Source organism: Strix aluco, chromosome 3, assembly GCF_031877795.1.
Source record: "Strix aluco isolate bStrAlu1 chromosome 3, bStrAlu1.hap1, whole genome shotgun sequence".
Classification (NCBI taxonomy): domain Eukaryota; kingdom Metazoa; phylum Chordata; class Aves; order Strigiformes; family Strigidae; genus Strix; species Strix aluco.
In genome coordinates, this window is record NC_133933.1 from 99845614 (window position 1) to 99868663 (window position 23050).

The 23050-nt window shown below is 36.3% G+C and overlaps 1 protein-coding gene across 1 annotated transcript in view; it reads right to left on the reverse strand.

Annotated features, from left to right (window-relative positions):
* Positions 1-23050, reverse strand: part of COL19A1 (collagen type XIX alpha 1 chain) — a 226280-nt gene that overhangs the window by 53236 nt on the left and 149994 nt on the right. The window contains exons 20-33 of the mRNA XM_074819814.1: positions 17382-17435; positions 12231-12293; positions 11413-11457; positions 10436-10471; positions 9484-9519; positions 9320-9373; positions 8058-8111; positions 4185-4238; positions 2858-2947; positions 2469-2513; positions 2294-2371; positions 951-986; positions 796-849; positions 654-707 (exon numbers count right to left, since the gene is read on the reverse strand). Coding sequence (XP_074675915.1) covers positions 654-707; positions 796-849; positions 951-986; positions 2294-2371; positions 2469-2513; positions 2858-2947; positions 4185-4238; positions 8058-8111; positions 9320-9373; positions 9484-9519; positions 10436-10471; positions 11413-11457; positions 12231-12293; positions 17382-17435 — 753 coding nt within the window. The remainder of the gene's footprint in view (positions 1-653; positions 708-795; positions 850-950; positions 987-2293; positions 2372-2468; positions 2514-2857; positions 2948-4184; positions 4239-8057; positions 8112-9319; positions 9374-9483; positions 9520-10435; positions 10472-11412; positions 11458-12230; positions 12294-17381; positions 17436-23050) is intronic.

A 23050-nucleotide genomic window follows, 5' to 3' on the forward strand; every position in this document is an offset into this window, starting at 1 on the left:
TCATCTACAGAATTTTATTTATTTCATTTATATTATTATATTTTATTTATATCAAACAACCACTCAGGGAATTTAGAAAGCTTAATTTGCTGTGTAAAAGCCTCTGTAAGCATTTGTTTCTAAAAAGAAATTTGCTTTTTGAAAGTTCTGAGGCAGTTGTTGGGACTCCAGACAGGAGCAGGGGTAACAACAGAGGTTTTGCCTTTATGCCAATTTTGCAGATATCTACATCAGACTCTCCTGACTTCCATGCAAAATAATCATTTACCTTTAAGGGCACAGTTTGGTCTGAGGCATGTGCTGTTCTCTTCAATCTTTTAACAGGGATTATCAAAGCATGCTCCCGAAAATTTGCATTATACAGAACTTCTTCTGAGACGGAGGAACACTATGCCAAGTTATAGCCTGGCAGAAACTCTAGTATACAAACTGTAACACCTGAAAACAAGGTATTTAACCTGTATATGTTAACATAAGTTTAATTTATACTGCAAGATAATCAAGTAAAAAAAAAAAAACAAACCCCAAAGGATATAATCATTGAAAAATCAAATTAATGAATTGGACTTCTAGATTTGCTAGGTTATCTCCCCTCCTTTAAATTTAAAACATTTGCATCAAAGCAAATGTATAAGTTTTCTATGTATACGTACAGGATCACCTGGAGGGCCTGGTAGTCCTGGCTTTCCATCTCTTCCTGGAGTGCCCTAAAAACAAATGTAAAATTTGACGGCCTTAAGATATTGACAAGGGACACATTACTTTTTGCTGTATATATAGAGAAATGTCACTTACATTAATACCAGGGGTACCTGGAGTTCCTGGTAATCCTGGGGGTCCCCTAGGGCCCTAAGAGCAGGAAAGATCATTTAGGATTTAAGAATAATCTTTTACTGTAAACTTAAACTAAATTAATGGTTTTTATATTAAAGAGAAAACTTATATCCTACCTGTACACCTGCTGATCCAGTTGGACCTACAGGACCCTGCAAGAAAACTCCAAATAATCAGTAGTTACACTTTTTGGGACAAAGGAGAGGAACTTCATAAAAAATTACTGATGTGGGATATTGGTGTGGTTCACATTGCAAGAAAGACTTGCTCTAAGGTTTGGTTTTAAATCCAAATCTAATTTTGCCAAAATTAGAGAATTCAAGATTTTGCTGAGGTCTGTTTTTAAGGGGAAGTAATAACAAAGAATAATGATCTGTGGTGAAACTTGCTATTTAGCTTGGAGATTCATAAGAAAAGCTGATATTCAGTTAAATAAAACCAAATTAGATTATTTCAATATAAATGGGTAATTTTTAAAATTCAGATTTGAAACTATTTTAACTGAACAAATTATTTTTAAGGATTATTGCTTTAGATCAAGATCTCAGTGAATCTCTAGTTACCTTTCTCAAACATTTTCTCTCTGTACCTGAGTCCTGTCAATAAACTGAAATGCATCAGCTGACCATATTGGTCTGGACTGAAGAGAGATTGTCCTCTTCACCACACTAGAACTCAAGTAATAACGTGTACCACCTACCATCTACACCATCAATATAATAATTTTTTTTACTGAATACTCTGAAGACACTGCAGGTGGCTTTATTTAAAGGCAATAGAAAGAAAGTAACCTAGGAAACAAGCGGAGTAACCGAAACAGTTACTATTATACAAGTTATTTAGTATGAATGCTCTAGATACACCGCGTCAACTTGCTTCATGTTTGAATTTAAACTGCACAGAAATGCATGAAGCAATCTCTCCAAAATCAGAGCTTTACTATTTCCTGGCATAGCACCTGGCACTGTAAGGTTCCCATTTATAAGCAGTAGACCCAAGCTTGTAATTAGCAGTCATCACAAATGCAAAAGTTAGGAGCTGATGCAAAGCCTTCCACATCTCTTCCACGTGTCTTTGCCTTTTTCAGGTACTAGCATGGATTTCAAAATGCCATCATCTACAGTGTTGAGTATACCTCTTCTGTACCAGTACTCAGGCTGGATTTTGCTGACAACTGCAAACAACTGCTGCTTAGAAACAGACACGGACTGAAGATGTCTCAACATCATCACTAGCAAGCTTATCTGTAAAGTAGCCATTGACTCAGTTCTCCAAGGCTTCCACTTCTCACTTAGCACTAGACCTTTCTGGGTCTGGATAAAGGGAAAAGATGCTGAGCTGGGAGTCGAGTCAGAAGGGAGTTCATGGCATGGCTTTTTACTGTGCTTTGTTTACTTGTTGCAGTTTCTCAGTTGATGTGCAGTGAGAATCCCAAATTCTGGGCATTGGTATAACTTACTGGTGATCCCTGAATGCCTATTCCAGGGGGCCCCATCTCCCCAGGTGCTCCTTGTACACCAGGCAGTCCTCTTTCTCCCTGAGAAGGGTACAAGGCTTTCAGTTAGAAAAGGTCTGAAAATGTAAACTAGCTTATTATCCTTTTTTTTTTAGAAATAAATAATATCTTTTTATACCTTTGGTCCCCGTGGACCTGGGTTTCCTGGAATACCAGTGGGACCCTAGAAAAAAAAAAAAAAACAAACAGGAAAAAAACAAATTATGTTTTAAAATCAAAGAGACTAGCTGACTTTTATTGCCAAAATTAGTAGCCTTTATAAATAAACTGTGAGAGATTTACATATGTCTTCCTTGTTAATACCACTGTCACCAGGAGCTTCTGTGAGCCTTGCACTATTTCTAGACTATATTTTAGTGCACTTACAATACCACTATATTTCAATTTTGAAATTACATCAAAAAAAAAAAACTTGTTCTGATTTCTTTCATTGCACAATGAGAATTCTTTAACAGTTGTCCCTACAAGACATAAATACATAAAAGCCTTTTCAGATTATGGACTTACTGGTGTTCCAGGCAGACTTGGTCCAGGAGGCCCCACATCACCTTTTGGACCCGGATGCCCAGGTGGTCCCATAATCCCACCAGGGTCTCCCTACAAGATAAATCTGAATCACTAATTGAAATGTGAGAAGCTTCTCTTACGAAAAAACTCTAAATATTATCAAGGCTACCCAAGAAAGTGCCAGTGCTTTGAGAAGAAATAGAGAAGAAACAAATCCTCCTATTTTCCTTCAAAAAGTTACAGAAGAGGAGGAGGCATGGACCACACCAACCACTAATAGTAACTAGCACTCTCTCTGTTTTCCATGCTTGCAATACATCTGATCTATATTTCTTTGCCCAGGCCCCTAATATGCTGGTTGTCATTAAACCCTGTCAGTTAATTCATAATAACAGCTTCAAACTGTCTCTCCCCAGCTATCTATCCCTAGTGCTAAAACCCTGGTCTTCATGGTATTCCTGTTTACACTGCTATTTCTTACTTCAATGCATGCAGTCTCTTGCTCCACATCTCTACAATTCCTCCTGCTTACACAGGTGAGTTTGTGCCTTTTATTATGCTGTCCTCTTGGCTTTTACATGCTCCTGCACCGTTCTCTGTGATTCTTTCTGAATCCACTATTTCCCATTTTGCAAGATGAGTACATTTTTATCACTGTTCCACAGTTATTTTCTTCTTCTCCTGCCTTTTCATCAGCTCACTTGTTCAAACTATTAATGGATTTTATTAATTTCCCTTGTAACCCAAAATGTATAAATACCATAACACATCACATAACTCACAGTATTCCTGTATATCCTCTCTTCTCTCCTTCTCTACATTCATCATATATACACATAGCATTTTTAACTCTTGCTGATGTAGCTGAAATCTAAGGGATTTCTACACAGCAAAACACAATGCCATAAAGAGATCCCAGCCTTGGCTCACATCTGAGACAGTATAGCTGCCTCAGTGTTCTGCTAAGATGAATATTCCTGACTGTGAAGTGGGATTTCACACATTAGTCTGGTTAGGACACTACATTGAAAAGGCTGTTCTGTGGTCAGGACCTGAACTGACATTTCTGCATTGCACAGATTTAATGTAAGAGCTCAATGTAACCTCCTTGAAATATTACTTAAATTATGAATATAAAGTAATTGGGCTGCCAAGTTGGCCTGCAGCATCTCTGAGGAGCAGCCAGGGGGTTGCTGCTTGTACATTTTAAAATCAATTAATAAAGGAGCCATACAGATGCACTACAGAAGGATGGAAGGTTACTTCAGAGATAACAGTCTAATATGCTCTAATATATCAAGCCTAATTAAAACCACTTAAATCATACCTTGTCTCCTTTAACTCCTGGGCTTCCTGGTACCCCGTGCTCTCCTGGTAAGCCCTGGAATTAATAAAATTATAATTGTAAATTTTTTTCCCTTGAAGATTATCTAAAATTACAGATGAAAATGAGTTTACACTGGATTATTTACTGTGCGTTAGTATTGACCCAAAATGTTAAAGAGTACAAATTAATGAATGTTTCTTTTATCAAATATATGAATCATTTTTCATTAAGTTGAAATGGTATAATCAAGATTAGTTTCTGGACCGTATCAGGGAAAAGTGGCAGAGACTGACAGGTTTATTTCTTCAATTTCAAAATAATTCCAAGTCTTGAAAATCAAAAATTTTTTTAAGGAAGGTGGTAGCAGGTATAAACTTGAGTTTTAAATAAGCGTCTCATCTTTTTTTGCCTACGAAAGGCAAAATTTGCATGATTTCCTGCACTAGTTAATTATTTAAATTTGTATCTTAAAAGCTTCAATGAGTTCCTACTCCTGCACATTACTTAATCCACCAATTTTTTAAAAAATGTTTTAGATATTTAATGTACAGTCAAATATTTTCAGCAAAATAAATATATTCCATCCTTTTGTCTAAATCTTCTCATCTTTCACATTTTGATTTGAATTTCAGTACTTTCCCTTGCCCTTTTCATGAAGGATTTGTTATAAATGCAGAGAAATTAAATAAATTAAAATCTATATAGAAACTACTTAAATAATAGGGTTAAATTTTGTTCTCTTATTACATTGTTGCAAATACAGAAAACTTTTTCCATAACCCTCCAATGCTATTCAACCAACTATTGTATTAAGCATTTTATTAGGAATACCACTAATTTCCACCATAAATGATAAAATTGCCAAAACTGAACAGTAAAATCTAAGTATGATACTTAATCTGGAACGGAAAATGAACTTTCTAAGAAAAATAGAAAGAAACACATATTTTTATTTTTTTTTCACAGTGTAAAACAGTTTTGTGAACACTGACATATGAAGGATGACAACATTTTCATGCCAGTAGTGAGGGTTCAACAGCTGTGTGTTCACTTTCTCTGCCGTATTCAATACAGACAGACAGCTACTTGTTTCACCCAGCCACCCAAATTAAAAGCATAACGAAAAAAACCCCGTAACTTAATGAAGAATATTCTGGTTATACCAATACAAAATCATTAAAAGAATATCTGAAAGTTTAGATTTACTGATTATGGACCAGATATCGTGTCCTACCCTATCCCCTTTTGATATCAACATAAAATATATACAGTTCTTTCCTAAGGACTTCTCAAATTATTTTTTTTTTTGGTTGGACCAAGCTTAAGGGATATCTTAGGAAAAGAGAAAAGTCTATCTGCTGGATGTCTCCTTGATGATGTAAGTGAAAGTAAAACAATTTTCAACCTTTCATAATTTTCATCATGCTCCATAAGATGAATTATGATATTTGTAAATACATAATGTTTAATCTTTAGAAGATAAAACAAAACAATGAGTCTGGAACTAAATATGTGTTTCTATAATATGTTTAAATATATGTTTTTATACACGAGAATCGTGTGTACAAATACCAGTCTTCAAGATCATCTATATCTAGGTTCTACATATATTATATAAAGTATTTATCTGTTCATAATGTCACTTGATCAAAGATCCAGCAGAACAGCAGTTTCAAAAGCAGCAATTATGAACTCAAGTGGGATGATGGCAACACAAGCAAAACAGAAATGCAGTATTTTGTTATCTTTCAGAGTAAGATTGGGGATCTATATATAAATAAAAGCACAGCAGAAAAGGCTTTCAAACTATTGTTATAGAAGACAGATAAATTAGACACAATTTTAAAAACATGTGCCTCAACTGAGTAGGAAAATAGGGTATGAAGAAATGGTCAATAAGTAACACAGTATGAAATGACAACTTGCAGATTTGAATACTAGGGTTTTTTTCCTGCCAGGAGCTGAAGATGCTATCCTCCAGCTGTCACTTTGCTTACATCCCTAAGACTTTTAACAGGTCAATGATAAAAAGTTTGCCAGCTGTATACCACTCAGAACTGTATTTTAATATTAATAAAGTATTATGACTTAAAAGTCTGTTCAAATTAAGAGTTCTCTTCCACAAAGTAGTCTCAGAGTGTGTGTGGAAAGGCTCAAGACAAAATGCACCAACACCAGCTCCTAGATGCCTCTGTTTGTAAAAATAAGATCAAAACCAAACCACAGAGCAAAAATCAAAATCCCAGATCTCCATTGCCTACTTTGCTTGGTCCACTTCTTGGATCTAACCACTCAAACCTTCAAAATGGTACTTAAAACCCATTTTATGGTTTACGGAGGAAGGGAGGGAGAAGAACCAGAGAGAGGAGGGAGGTGCCACTTGTGGGGGAGGTTATGTGACATCACCACTGTTGCGGACCGAAACCTAATTTCAGTTGACATGGGGGATAGGGATTGCACCATAATCTGGAAGGGAGACAGGCAGCCACCTCCTCAGAAGAGGCATTCTGGTATAACAGGGTGTCAAGTCAACTGCCCAGGGAACTTTCAAGCTTAGTATAACAGGGCCTAATAGTTTAAGATGTTTCCTAGAGTATTCAGACTGGATTGAAGTTTCACCCATGCTTTTCCTGCCTGGAGGCACAAAGGTTACAGGTGTGCTGGATCTCGGGGGAGGCCCCTACCTGTTTGAGGGATCCCGACTGGCCAGCAGACCCTTCAGTCTGTTGCCCAGTGGCATAACGGTTACAGGCACACTGAAATCCCCATGAAGGAGGCCCCCATCACCTTGACAAACCCCAACCAGTTGGCAGACCTGAATGTGGGGCACCCAAAAGCATATTACAGGCATATTAAAGCTCTGCTGAGACTCCCCACTGCCTCAACAATCCCAGCCCATCAGTTTTGAACCCACAGGCATAAAGGTTATAGGCACTCTGCATCTCAGGTGAGATATCTTGTCCTCTCTGACTCCTCCTGGAGGGCCTCCCTCAACAGGCCATGATCTCGAGGTTCAATAAGCTGTCTGTATCATGCTTCTGACACCATCTGACAGCCTGTAGTGGATCCAGATATTGAGGTTTATTTAAGAACCACTGAGATGAGAGCTTTTCCTCTTCTTGATTATCACACTTTCACTTGCTCCCCTGTTAGTGTTATGTTAACTGGGTCCTGACTTCCCTTTCCAGCAGGGAAACTGTTGCTCTTCTGGGATGGTTGGGCAACAAGTTGTCTTGGTTTGTGTTGTGCAGCTGCTCAGTTACCAGTCTCAGTGGCTAAAGGTTTTAATACTGTCCCTAGTTTTAATGGAATTATGTCTTGCTCTGAATATGAGTTTTACTCATAAATCTGACCTAAATTCTAAGATAGTAAACATAACTGTTAATTCTGTCCACCCTATTAATCTCTACCCCTTTTACAGGAAGTAAACCAATTCAGAATAATACAAAACCACAGACAGAACTAAGGAAGGCCATGTGTTTAAATCCTTGGGGTACTCTTATTTCCTGTGTTTCTTCTCATTTTGCTCCACACACACACTGTCCTCTCCAGCTCACAATGTAACATTATTAAAGCTTTTCTAGAGATTTTTTTAAATTTTCACCTGCTCCTGTGAGATAAGAGTGATTTTTGTAGAGCTAATTATCAGTGAATTAGACAAATTAGTATTATTGTTCTTACTTGTTCAGATAGTAACATAAGGACAAAAAGAATATAAGCAAATGGCAGAACTCTATCCTGAGGCTTCAACACCTGACTGCTATAGCACCACCCACAAAAGGAGCCCCTGTGATAACTTCTGTGGTATTGCTTCACTGGCTAACTGTTCACACACCACACTTCTACAGTTTGGTGAAACTGCACAATACATACAACTTCTCCTGGCAGTCCCCTGGGTCCAACAGGTCCTGGAGGTCCTTGCAGTCCCTGTGAAATGATATAATACACACTTGAGGTAAAAGTCCACACATCTGTTGTAATTTGGTGTAAAGCGTTCTCATATATAAATAGATTAAAACATCTGGCATTAAGAATTTTCTACACAGAGTAAGTAGCACAGAGTTTGCTCATTCTCTCTTAATCTAATGTTTAGCCCAATAAATCTTTTGGACCAATATGTACAAAATCCAAAGTATGTATACAAAGCAAATACAAGCAAATACAAAGGCACCACCTAAAGACAAATTACAAAACGAGTAAATCAAGATTTCCTCCCTCAAGGGACAGATCTAGAAGTGATTTTTAAAAACTACGTAGTAGGTGTTCCTTCTCTTTTTTGGAATAGATGTCATCAGAAGGACTTCAGAGCACTGAAAGAAAAGGGGATTAAGATGTAGAGATAAAAATATGACTTGGTGCAAACCCTAATGATCCTTTGGATCTCTGTGAGCCTCTTCTGGAAGGTATACAGTTTGAAGGCAACCTAGATTTCCACTGCAATAAAAACAATTATTTCAGTAGCTCCTACCAAGGAAGGACATTAGCCTCTGAAGAGCAGTCTAAGGAGTTAGAGTGAACAATGATTTTTAAGACCACAGTTTCATGGATCCTATAGCTGCATCTATTTCCCCTGGTACTTCTTTTGATGATCTAAGAAACCTAGGTACTATCATATCTAACATGAATAGTGTTGGGTGGAGGTTACATTTTCACAGTTTCCAATTCTACCTTTACTCGATACAATTCAAGGCATCATGACAGATTCTCAAGAACATTTTTGCTCCAGTTACTTTCTTCAAAGCAAGGCAACGGCTACTTTGACATTACCTGCAGTCTCATAGGATTAAACATAGGAACTGCTAAGGTACTGGCAGTGATCACTCCTTGCTTCACTGATGGATAAAGAGAATACACTCAGCTACCAGTGGATCTGTAATTGCAAAATGGGTGCTCATATTCTTGAGCGGCCAAATAACATTTGAGCTTTGCATAAATATTCCTTGCTGAGTGATGCTGAGATCAACAAGAATTTTATGAACTAAACCAGCCACAATCCAGGCACAAACTTTTGATATAAACTATTTGCATTCTCTGTCCTTTAATCCTAGCTAATGAGTTGATAGCATTCAAAGTCCTCTTATATAACAGCATAGAATGTAATGGCTGTTAATACCACATAAACACCTTTTGCCTACCTTTGATCCTGGATTTCCAGTAAGACCAGGTGGTCCAGGGTCTCCTGTTTCACCCTAATAATATTGTTTGAGAAAATAAAAAAATCCAAATTTACTGTTATGTCTCCCAGTACCAGCTACGTACACCAATGATGTATATACAGTGTGTACAAGTCAAAAAATACCTTATTTCCTTTTGATCCTTCCATTCCAGTTTCTCCCTGAAAATAGCAGGTACAACCATAAGAAGTTAAAATTTTAACTAAGATCAACTAAGTTTAATTTGCTACCTTAAAATGTTATAGTATAGCTTGCAAACTTAACAAATGTTGAGAAAGCATTAAAGAATTTCTGATGCCTTGTGCAAACTCTGAAAGGTATTCCTCTTTCACACTAATTCTCCTTGCAGGTTTTTTTAGTGTTTTAAAGAAAAATTAAAACCACATTTTCTTAAGAGTTTCTCCACTCTAAGGCCCGTTCTTCACCACTAAATCTCTACTGGTGACACAGTATTCATCTCCAAAACCACACATTATTACAGTATGCCTTAGTTTGGTTATAATATGTTAATCATAAGTATCTGAGCAACCTTCAGTTGTGTATTAAACAACATAACTAGCTCTTGTCAAATGCCATAAGAGAGGACAATAGTTAATTAAAAATAAGCAACACATGTAAACAGAGTCTTACAGAATGAGTGTTCTGAAAATATCCCCCAAAATAACAAAAATATTATGCACACATAAAATTGCTATAAGAAAACTGCCTGATGTTAAATGCCACACTGGAAACTGGTAAAACAATTAAAATAATACAGTTCAGCCCACATATAATTTCATGAACTAACTGAAAGAAGGAAAGAACTTTCAGGGAACAAAAAAAGCGTGTACTTTGAAGTCAGTTCATGGACTGCACTCAACTACAGAAATGCTGAAGAACAGGGCATCTCTGTTTTTTATTTATAACTTGTGTGAACTTGATGCATGTGTAAGAAGGAGACAATACATGTGGTATCCTATACAATCATTGCATCTAATGAAAGTGTACAAAGAAAAGAATTACAGCATGAATACAGTATGAAAATTATATCAAACATAAATTATTCACATCATCAGTTCAAAACACAGATATACTTACTCGATCTCCCTTGTCCCCTTTTGCAGAAGGCTCTCCCTATGGAAACATAGGGAAGAGGTTAATACAGATTTATTTCAAATCATGAATAGTACCTATATCTTGTTTTGGTGAAGAATCCTTAACAGATGCTGGGGTTTTTTTAAACCTATATAAAATATAAGTATATGGACTACAAAAGTTTACGTAAGGGATGATGTTGATGACAAGACCATGACATGCGATCCTTTCCAGTAGGAGCACACGGAACAGTCAGGAACATGAACTAAAAAGAATGACGATGCCTACAAATCTCACAAATTCTCAAACACAAGTGCTTTATAACACACAAAATCATCATATCGACAGAGTAAAAAAAGCTTCTGCCTGCATGGAAACCATTTATACACAAGGATATGACCGAAGAAACCAACTGGAAGCCTAACAGCTGAATAGCAAAATGCCTGTTATTCAGTGGTTAAAGAACTGGGTACATCACACATTCCTAGAAAAACACAATACACACCTATTCTCCAGTAACATCCCCTCCCCAAATCTTTCTGGAAAATATAAGCCTACACTAAAAGATATTAAATTAGGAAGTTTATGTATAAATTTTAACAATTTAAAGCCTCCTGTTTTTTCATATAGATATTGAAGATCACATTTGTAACTTGAAAAAGTATGAATGGCATCTAATTTGTGAGGCAAACACTTGTCATAAACATATAAACATAATTTTAAACTGGTATTCAGTAAAAGTCTGAATGTGTTTAAAGTTAAGGACTTTGCGAGCTGTTGGAACAAGGAAATTTACTTGCATACTCTCTCAAGGAGGGGCTTGACTAGATTACTAAGGACATTCAGAGACTGACAGTTTTTCCTAAGTTCAAATATATTTTCTTGATGCTGAGTATATTTTCCAAGATTTGATTCATAAGCAGTACATTCAGCTACCTTCTAGTATCACACATGAGCACAGAAGTAAGGAATTAATTTACCTTTTCTCCTTTTGCGCCGGTCATTCCCAATTCTCCTTTTTGACCCTTTTAACAAAATAAATTACATTTAAAACCTTTTATTTTCTAACAAATGCAAATAAACTCCTCATCTCCTTCAACTGTACTTTGTTCTGTGTAGGACACAAAATCTTAACTTTTACTGCAATGCAAATCTGAGATTTAAACATCTGCAAATTAATTTAAATGACTGTTTTCTATATCAGATCTGCAGGCTTCTCAGTAAAAAACACTGTCAATCCTGTGACATATTCAGAGCACTTGTCTCTTTTTTTTCCAACTGAAAAAGACATCCAATTGTTAAAAATTCATTCCACTGTTTCAACAGGACAGTTGCCTATAAACAACATACTGTCATATGGTGTGGATTCAGAATTTGACTTCCACGAAATTTTTAGAGGCTGATTATAAGTATTTTTGGTATAGCAAGTCCCATCGTTCATGACTTACTATTAAAAATATTTCCTAAATTTAAACTTTTTTAGAGTCTTTCCTCCTAAGCAACAGGCCAGCTTATATGACTTCTTCTTGGACAGTGTTATAGAAACCACACATAATTCTTCCTGCATTTTTACTTTGTGGTTATCATATACCAGAGGAGAAAGGATCAGGTCCTGCACCTGCAGGACAGCATAATTAGTTGGATATTGGACTACACAGATCAAAGAGACAGTCATATATAAAATCTATTCCTTCAAAGACCACTGTGATATATCAAATAAAAGATATTGTGTTGGGGGTGTCAGTGACAGGTTAGATAAGCACTTTGAAATTTCTCCAAATTCATCCAAAATGCTTACAATGTCTCCCTTCTGGCCTTTAGGTCCAGGGGTCCCAAGTAATCCTAGTAGTCTTGTATCACTCTGGGAAGAAATATCACCACAAAGATCAGAGAACAGAACATGTCACCATTTATTTACAGTAACAATTTATTTACCATAACAATTTCATGTAATTTACCACTATGTAAATTCAGAAGTCCTAGTTTACTACTAGAAAGGGATACTAAATGCCTATGCAGTACATCTCAGTAGTGTATTGCAGCAACACATCCTTTGTCATGCATACATATTCCAGTCAGACTAGCAGAAGATTAATAAAAGCATAAAAGTGAAATGTCTATGTTGGATATCACTATGCAAATCTGCGATACTTTTTTTTCTTAACTCAATGCAAAGAACATATTTTTATGCTCATTATTACAGTACATTTTTCAAGTATGTTAGAACAAGAAAGATCACTTCTCTCCTATGACAAAAACACAAGCTTTTTACTTTTGAGCACAATGAAATGTAAAATAGAACTAATTTAAGGCTACTACAGTAGTGACGCAGAAAGAGAGGGAATGAATATGATCAACAGGCTACTCACACTGCTTCTCAAGGAAAACAGACAGATTTAAGAACCAGGGGTTCAGGTTGTATACTTGCTCAGATATTATTGCACTCCATCTATTTACTTTTCTGTACATGGTAAAGACACAATAAAATACAAAGCAAACCATTTCCTCTTCACAAAGACAGGCTCAGACTACCTAAGGGGAACATGTTTTCTCTTAATGACCACGGAAAAAGCAACAAAATCAATGACCCTGAAAAATGAGCTTGAGTGTGGACCCATAGAGTCCAAGTCCTAGAACATCTGCCACTGGGCTGAATGGGAACCCTGAGCAAGTCAACTCCCCTTGCTGTGTTCCAGTTTCTGTATCTCTAAAATGGGAAAACATCATGATGGATAAAAGTGCCATTTACACTATTAATATTTTCAGAAGTTGGTAACTGAATATAACCTGAATAAAATCCATAATTATTTTATAATAGTTAATGTCCTGAAGGATCTTCTTCAGTGTTTAGGGTTTGTTAACACTGTTACTACCATAATTATCAATATCAGCTCCAGAGCAAGAGGCAGATACCTGAAGAAGGGTATCTAAGTATTGCTGAGTAGTTGACTACCACTTGACTGAGAACAATCTAGGTGACTGTTATTATGAGTACATTATAAGGTATGATTTATTCTGAGTTGTGCATTTCTTTTGCATATGTGGAAGGAAAAATAGGGTATTAGACCAAATAACTGCTTTTATACTCTTTGCATAGGTCATTTGCTCTTTACATCAAAATATATCAGTAAAATATGCTGAAGAAAAAAATCTTCGAAAAGTAATAATGAATTATTCAAGAATAATCTATAATTATTATGAATTATAATGATTTTCGAACATTTCCTGAGCAGATTGTGACATAGTTTCAATTGCTTTCTATTGTGGTTTTATTTTTATTTTTACATCTTGGAGAACATTTTAGATTAAACTAATCTGTATGCTCTTTGCAAAGATGTTTAGAAGCAGGTTTGACTGAAGTGACCTTATACCTTCTATCTATGTACGGAAAACTGGTAAGTAAAAAAGATGACAAGTAGAGGCCTTGAAAACCAAGTCAAAGGATGATAACAGAGGCCTGAGAGTGTATAAACACAAATCACGAGGCATCATTTACCAGTCACTGAAGGAATGTAACCTACAGAGCAGGGCAGAACCAGCTTCTTGGCATAATGAAGAGGACAAAATGCAGGTATTGAATACACACAAAGCATCTCATTTACGCTGAAAGCGCAAAAGACATAACAAGAAGGAATATAAAAATAGTCATATACCTTGCAAGAACAGGCACAAAGGAAGAACAATGAAGCAAGAAATGCTCCAACACTGTCCCCCACCCCATTAATGATCAATGCTACTACTTATTCTCAGCAGGCTCCCCTCACCTTCATTAAAGAAAGACTGCTGATCTTGGTTTGCCATTTAACACAATTTGCTGCTACAATCAGCAATTGTATTTATAGTGCTCTCTTTCACTGTATACATGGATCAAGTAAATTTTGCTTTTAAAGACTTGCACTCCAGCCTCCTTACATGATAAGGTGATTGATACTGACCCAGAAAAAGCTTGGTTGCAACAAATTATTTAAATACATTGTGCAATTACATCTACTCATTGATATAATCCAGAAATCAGAAGAACTGCAAATAATCTGCTAAGAAACAGAGAAACTGTAGGAAAAAATCACATTATTAATTATGATGGGTCTTAAGATCTCTCTCACTGATCACCCACACTCTTGGTAGCAGTTTCTCATGATTCCTAGAAACACTAATGTAAAGAAGCTATACTAACATCCTCAGGAAAAAAAAAAAAAAAGATATTAAAAACTCCAACAAAAAAACTCTAACAAAAATGTGGTCACAATTTAAACACTTCAAAGAACCAAACTGAAAGAAGACCTTGTGAGATCCTCGAGAACATGCATGAAGTGTTGAAAAATGACAGGACTGTTTCCTGTGGTGTAAGAAATCTCAAAAACCTCAGAGTATCACTGAAATATCATCTTATAAATGCAAATAATTGAGGCACATTGCAAATTATATATTGGAATGTGAAAGACTGCTTGGTGCAGTGAACAAAATCAGCACTCATCATACTACATAATAGTGTGGGGAAAAAAAGGAAAGTTACTGGTGCATACATCTGCCTAAATGAATAATCAATGACAAAGCAGACAAGCTGTCCTTGTCTTTGATGACCTCTTTGATGTCTCTGTCTTGATTTTCATCATAAAATGTATAGAAATTAGTACATTTGCTGTAGCACTTGAAGACTTAAGTTGACTCTAGGAAGATCTGAACACATAGTTACAGAAAGTTTGCGTGCTTAAAACCCGCTACTTGAATCAGAAAGCCGTATCCACTCTCATCTGAAACCAAACAGCATTTCCTTGTTGAACAGCTAATTGTTCATGACAGAGTCATTAAAATCTTCAAACTAGACAGCTGAAGGAAGAAGAAAATTGGTAAGCTGTCCAGGATTTAAAAGATGATTAATTTATAGACACAGAGCAGCTAGTCTACATTTTTTCCAGAATATTGTTAATTAGGAAATATAAGGCACCTTAGGAATTCTTAGAGCCTTACAATGATAAGAAATTTGATTTTTGGAGACAGATGACAGTTTCTGAAGATCACTACTGTTTGCATTTCCTCCTGAAGAATTAACCTGAAAGGGACTATCAGGGTAAAAGAGATTAATAGTTCAGAGGCAGGGAATAAGTTACAATATATATGGTATTAATAGAAGAATCAGGGCCAGTATCAGTGAAAGCTGTCTTCGGCAGGAAAAAGAAACTGGTAAGAAAATGAAAGGTATAAAACCAAAATACAGAAAACTTCAACACATACATATGAAATGGCAGACCAAAACCAGAAACTAAGTCTCCAGGTATGAAAATGTCCCTGCCGAGGACAGCGTATAAAACTGGGTTTAATTCCTAATGCATGTTCTAACGTGATGTAATGATTTGGAATGGAATAAATATCAGAAGTTTCAGAGAAATCACTTCAGTAATAAAAGCAACTGGGAAGATATGTTTGACATGAATTTTGCTCCAGAATCCCTCTTAAAAAAAAAGATTTTAGCACTCATTTAGGTATGTTATATAAGAAAAATATCCTGAATTAATCTGCTCTTTATTGTTACACATTTTAATATTAAAAGAAATGTATGTCTTCCAGATTTGACTTGCATGACTTAAGGTATGATACACACAATAACCTTTGTATTAAGCAAATGTAACAGTGCTTCATCAGTCTTTGAATGAAATACGATTTTCTAATGAGATAAGTTACATACTCTGGCATCAAGAAAACTAGTGTGATCTTTGAATTACGATCCCTTACAATGGCAGACACTACCACTGCTTAAACAATTTGAAAAATCTGTGGTAAGAATTTAAAAGCTCTGTCACATGGAACACTATTGTGGTTTAAACCCGGCTGGCAGCCCAACACCACGCAGATGCTCACTCACCCTCCCCCCCACCCTAGGGACAGGGGAGAGAATTGGAGGGATAAGGTAAGGAGACTTGTAGGTTTAGATAAAAACAATTTAATAATTGAAATAAAATTAAAATAATAATGATAATAATAATAACAGAAAATACAAACAAGTAATGCACAATGCAAATGCTCACCATCTGCTGACTGATGGCCAGACTGTTCCCACCTAGGGATCTCAGAGAAGAGAAAATCCCAAAACCACTATCCTGGAAAGAAAGAACGAGCAGCTTCCCAGCTCACCCTCATCTATATACTGAGCATGATGTTATATGATATGGAATATTCCATTGGCCAGTTTGGGTTTGTTGCTCTGGGTACATTCCCTCCCAGATTCTTGTGCACCTGCGCACTATCAGGACATGGGAAGTTGAAAAGTCCTTGATTTCCTAGCAACAGCTAAAACCATCAGTGCATTATCATCATTCTTCTCATCCCAAATCCCCTACTGAATCCAAACCACAGCACTATTCTAGCTACTAAGAAGAAAAATTAGCTCTATCCCAGCCAAACCCAGGACAACTGTCCTACGCAATTTTAACTTTTTTCTATGAAGTGCCTGTAGCTGCAGAAGGTTCTATAATTAAGACAATATTTTTATTAGTCTGTAATACAAACACCAAGATAATTCTCATGGATTGCTAGCAGATCTTTTAAAATTACGCCTCCTTGTCTTTCTATTCTACTCATGACAGAGTAGGTCAAGAAAGAAGAAATGTCAAGTACAATTTAGAGCAATTAGGTTTAGAAACAGGGAGCTGGTGCTTTACGCTAACAGCTAGGTGGTCCACCCACCTCCTTTTTGTATTATACCAGGCAGAAATACGTGAGTAGAAGATGGATGGGAGGTAAGACACATGGCAGCAGGAGAGATGACACAGTAAGAACGTGACTGGAGTGTGGAGTGAGACTGTACAGGGATGGAGAAAGGGGACAGGGAAGGATCTACCTTTTGAATTAATTTGGAATGTGGTTCGCAGGGATCAAAACTGTGGTCATTTCTACCTTAGACACTTCTTAATCATAAACATATGCACACAAACACTGTATGAAATCTCCGTACCTCATTATAATGCTTGTTCAAAGAATCCAGAATTCCTTTCAGTCCAGAAGGACCCTATATGGAAAAACATGCATCAGAAGGTCATTTTAATTTAACTAATGTTATGTTTATATACCTTCATTTAAAGAGAAGTGGTCAAGTAAAAGGGTTTAGATTTTTATTTGATTATACAGTAAATTATTTTCTGTAAGTTCATGATATCTTTTTTCAGGCACAGAGGAGAAGGAGAGTCATTCTAAATCCCTGAGTTTTGGAAACTGGCAACTTCATTTGGTGTGAATCGGTCTGTCAGAGAAGGCGGAGGTGACATCCATATCAATTTTAATATGAATCCCTTCTGGTGTTCTGCAACATTTTAAAACTCTTTCCACTAACTCAAAGCACAAGTTTTGATGTAGAAGCAGCTCCTAGTGTGACTAAACAGCTAGATTTTTAATTTATAGTACAGAAAGTGAAATTGAGGAATGCCAGAATTCTCCAAAAGAGTAGCTTCCTAGTTTTATCAGCATTGCAAGTTTATACTTAAACACACACCTTTCATCAAGAATTTCAGCATCGGAGAAGCAACTTCCTATGCAAATGCAGGCTTACGATGGAGAGATTAAAAAACATGTGCTTGGGAAAAATAAAACAATTTTAAACATAATCTGCCATAAACTAAACCCTCAATGGGATTTTTAAGTGTTGTAAATCAGGGCAGAACACAAAAATTTCAGTCAAGATCTTATAAACTTCAACTCAGTTAAATGTACAAATTAACATAGTATCTCTCAAGGTGAATTTGCACATCATGTAATATGAACCACAGCCACTCATGATGATTATAAGAAATATTTGACTACATTAATAAGATTACAAAATACTCAATTAAGTCACTTGGTCTGAATGACCTGCATTTAACAGAGACAGGGCAGAAAGGCAACTCTCCTCCTTTGGGGCTTTTTTAGAATTATATAAAATTTACCCTCTGCAGCTTGTGTGAGTGCAGAAAATGTAGCTGGCATATGTGGACCCTAAAGATTGCTTTAGGAAATTGAATTCTATTCAGTTTTGAAAAGGGTTGTTCCTCAAAAAAAAAAAATGGAGGTTGTTTATCAGTCAGAGATGCTATGTCAGAGATTAGTCAGAGTTTTTATTGCACATTGAAATTTTGTATAAGGTCCTTGTTAATCATTTTATGTGCACTGTTATACATACGTCACACTTATGACACAAATATTCTGGTGTTATGCACCATAAGAAAACAGCTTTCTACACTTTCAGAATAAGAATCTATTGAAAATTTCTCCCATTTTCATGTTAAAGGACCTGTAAAACTATTACAGGAAGTAAGGGATCAAAGTTATTTCTCACTCAAGATACAAATTGATCAAGATGAAAATACTACTGTTTTCAACTGGTTAAGACTTGCATAACAAGAACTGCTGTCAAATTCGTAGCAGTACAGCAGCAAGACTCCAAAATATTCCTAGAAAAATTGAAAAACCTTCTATCCACTGATTTCAGCTAGGGATCCAAGGAAAATACTGAAATACTAGGTATTTCAGGTCAATATAAGCTAAATACCCAGTTACTATAATTTTCTAAGATGGATCTCAACTGTTTACTACTTCAGAGTTGCTGCTGTATAAACCATCAGGCAATTCAGGAAAAAGGTGTTGGAAGAAACAGCAATGATTTTGTCATAGGTGGCATTCCTCGTATCTGATAATTTCACAAGTATATCCCCTGGCATCTTTTGGCTCCTACATAATCATATTTTGAAGTGTTCTGACAAAGCATTTAAATGAGGTAGGTCATGATTTGCATTCTGACAGCAAAGCCTTCTCCAGCATGATGCATCTGCTCTGTAAGAGTGCACAGAATGGCAAAACCAAAGTTTTTCCAGAGGTAGGAGATCATTCTGTGAAACTCTGATGGCTCTCCTTACCAGTAAAGGTACTTCCCTTGACGTACTGAACTTAAAAGATGAGAAACAGAACCCTGATTTTGATTAAGCAAACAGACTACTTCCTTGGACAAAAAAATTTCAATCTGATGGAAACTAACTAGTAAAAGAGAGGCAATGACAAAGTTCCCATGGAGTCTGAAGGTATAAAAAACTAGGAAGATGGTAAAGTCAAATAGGCAAAAATTATTAAAACTGATGGGTAAATCAGTAAGACCAGGCAGAACATTACTGCAGCATACCCAAACAAGACAAATGTGTTCTGAGACATCATCACTAAATTAGGTAATATGATCCTATGTATTTTACTGTGATTAAATTGTTACAGAAAGATAGTGGTACTTAAATATTAGGCAACATTAGGAAGATTTGGAAGTCACATGAAACATTACAGGGGGCTTCACTCTCTCTTTGTTACCCGACACTGGAAGAGATACAAGGCCATAAATTTTTCCATTCATTTTATTTTGGAAGTGAATTGTCCCTTCAAATTTACATTGAAAAGTAAGATAAATATAGTAATAATGTTTTGACTAGATGTTCACTCAGCTCTGATTTCTGAAGTTCATGGCAGAACTTTTACTTCAATATCCATATTAAAGATGGCAGTCCAGAATTGGAACTGAACCGTGATGACATTGCCTACTTATTACATGTCTCAACTTCCACACTGTAATCCTGCAGTGTCAAATCCTTGAATCCAGAATCCTTGCAGGATTCTGTAATCCTGAAAGCAGTCAAAAAAGAATTTATTCTCACTTCTCATTTGCCACCTTGTTGTTTCATTTACTGTTTTTCCACAAATGAAACTGCTGCAACCACACAACCCTGGAAGGATTGAATGCTGTATCTGCCACCAATGCCAACCTGTCAGATATTATTTGTACATCAAATAAATAGTTTTGGACAGAATGGAAAACCTTTGCACATGTCACGGTTTTGAAAAACAGACATAACCTCAGAAGAACCCCAGAACTGTTTCATGACTAGGGCAGTCAAGGCATTTGAGTTGCATGCTTGACTATGCCACAGCCTTTGTGTTACCAGAGCTAAACCACATCTCTGGTTTTAGTCTTTCCATTTTCAAAAATTGATGTAAATTTAGTAATTTTATCTATCATTCTTTCTAAAATAAGGTTAATAAAATGAGTGTACAGCAACAGAAAATACTTTTATTCGAGGGTGTTTTCCTAAACTTTAGTCTCTTTCTTCCCTTCCACACTGTTCCTCTCCACTAATATAGATGCATAATCCACTCTGAAGTCTCTACAGACAAAAAAAGAAACAGTAGTATCGGTTTGCAAATGGAGAAGCAATGAAATTAACAGGAGTTGAAGAATTATTGTACAGGCAATTCCTAGCTTTTGAATGAGAATTTTGCACATCTGCCACTTTGAAGCTCACTTGAGCAGTGTTTTCTTTTTCTTTTTTAATATCAAGTTGTGTAATTGAAAGAAGTGAAGCCCACAGAGAGTTCAGTTGTATGAATAAGAAAAGAACTGAAAATGTGTCCTGATTGTTTTCCAAAATTACAAACAGGTTTCAGATGTTATTTCTATAGACAAAGCAGGAATAGAAACACAGGTGCTTAAAAGGAAATAGCTGCAAACTGTGAATTTACTGGGGTTTTTAATACATTTTTCTCTCTTAGCTTTTATAGTTCGTCTGCATTTTTGTAAAGATGAGACTGCTGAAAAGGTCTACCCAATCTCACAGTCCATGCAATAAAATGTGTAACAAGTAAATTGCACTGGTTACATCTCAAGAACAGGCTGTTTCAGAGAACACAGCATTGCAAGTGACTCAGTGTAATCACTTTATCTATTTCAGATCTGTGTCTGCCCATTAAAATAAAATACTGTTTTTCTGACTACTTTAACATAAAAAAGCGTGAAACTCATCAGTGAAGACGTGCAATATTGTATAACTATTTCAAAGAGCAAATGGAAAGAATGATGAAGGCATGACATCTGCCACAATAGAATACATTAAATAAATTACATTTTGATACAGACTTTAAAAAATTAAATGCATAGAAACAAGCAATATGACCAACTCTTGACAGCCATTCCCATCCTACCATGTAAGCGTTTCTAAAAAGCAGCAGAAAGTCCAGGAATACTAGAAATGCTACTGACAATTTTCACTTATCATTGCTTTAATTTTCTGTTTATTGTAACTAACTGATAACATTCATTCACTTTCAAATATTGGTAGAGGAATGTCAGTATTTCCTGAGGCAGAGGAAATGAGATTTCCAAGGCAAACTGCTGGCTACTTAAGATAACTAGTTTGGTGGCACTTACATACATAGAGTATAACAAGAGACCAAAAGTGTATGGAATTAAATGAAGAAATTCAAGTAGTCTGTGAACTTCTCCACACGCAACACAAATAAAAATAAAACCCTATTTTAATTTACAACTTTAAAAGATACCTTTGCAAAGCTAAATGATGAACTGAATTATGAGCTTCAAGGGATATAGCATTTGTGAAATAAATCTATTTTGGTTGTGAACACTAACTTCGGATGTGTTGGTAGAAAATTTCAGGTTTAAGAAGATGAATAATCATGACTGCAGTTTACTAACTGCAATCTGATTTAGCAGACCCAAATTTTCTTTCCACCTCTGCCACAGACAGCTTCTTGGACAACATGGCACTTGGACAAATCAGGTTTCTTACCTTTAAAAAACAGTGCTGATAGCACTTCCCTTCTGACAAATGGCAACACTGTGCAGAAATCATACTCAGACTCACCCCAGAGAACGCTTTTATACTGGTGGAAGTCTGTAGCACAACTGTAGCTTGGCACTCTTTTTATTTTAAAAACAATTTGATGTCCCACTAAAATGGGAACTATTGAGAAATGGAATTCCTCCAGTCATAACAGTTCCAGTAGAGACACAGAAAACCAGGACAGAAAAGATAAAGTTAACCCTTAATGGAGAAACCAGTAAAACTCATTTTTCTGTCCTCTAGCTTACCTACCTGGCTGCTGATTCATGTGAAAGTAAAAATAAAAAATACAACAAAAAAAAACCCAACGCCAAAACCTCCCACAACTGACCATAATATGTAAAACAGTGCCAGACATGATGTAGCTATTTTCTAAGCAGGACAAACAGAAAAATGAATTATCTCCTCCTAACAGAACTCCACACAAAACAGGCAGGTAGTAATTCTACAACCCAAGACCAGAAAAGCCTCAGTGAAGACTGCAGAACTGGGCCTGTACATCCTTAGACCAACAGCATAGAAATACTAAGTTCAGACATCTTTCATACATTTGCTTTTAAGTACTGAAAAAAAATGGTTCAGGAACTAGAAAGCCAACACATTATGTATCCTGGGTGTAAGGAACTGAAAGAATTAATGCCTCAAACATTCATCAACACAGAAAAACTCAAGGACAAGCTGTGGCCTTTGTGATTAGTCTAAGGAATGCCACCCAAGGAAACGCAGAGTGTATCGAACGATGCACATCCCCACTCCTTGCGGTTGCGCTGTCAGACTCCTTAGATAAGTCTCAAAGGGGGGAACTGTACTGCTAATCACCGGCTCCTTTGTGTAAAACCAAAGAGGTGATAAAGACTGATAAGAGGTGAGCATCCTGCCCCAGAAGTTGGATGGTTGCTCAAGAAGCATGAAGTCAGCAAAAATCTGTGGGAACTGGGGGACAAGTGAAGTCGGCAGGGTGAGCACGGCCACCAACTCATTC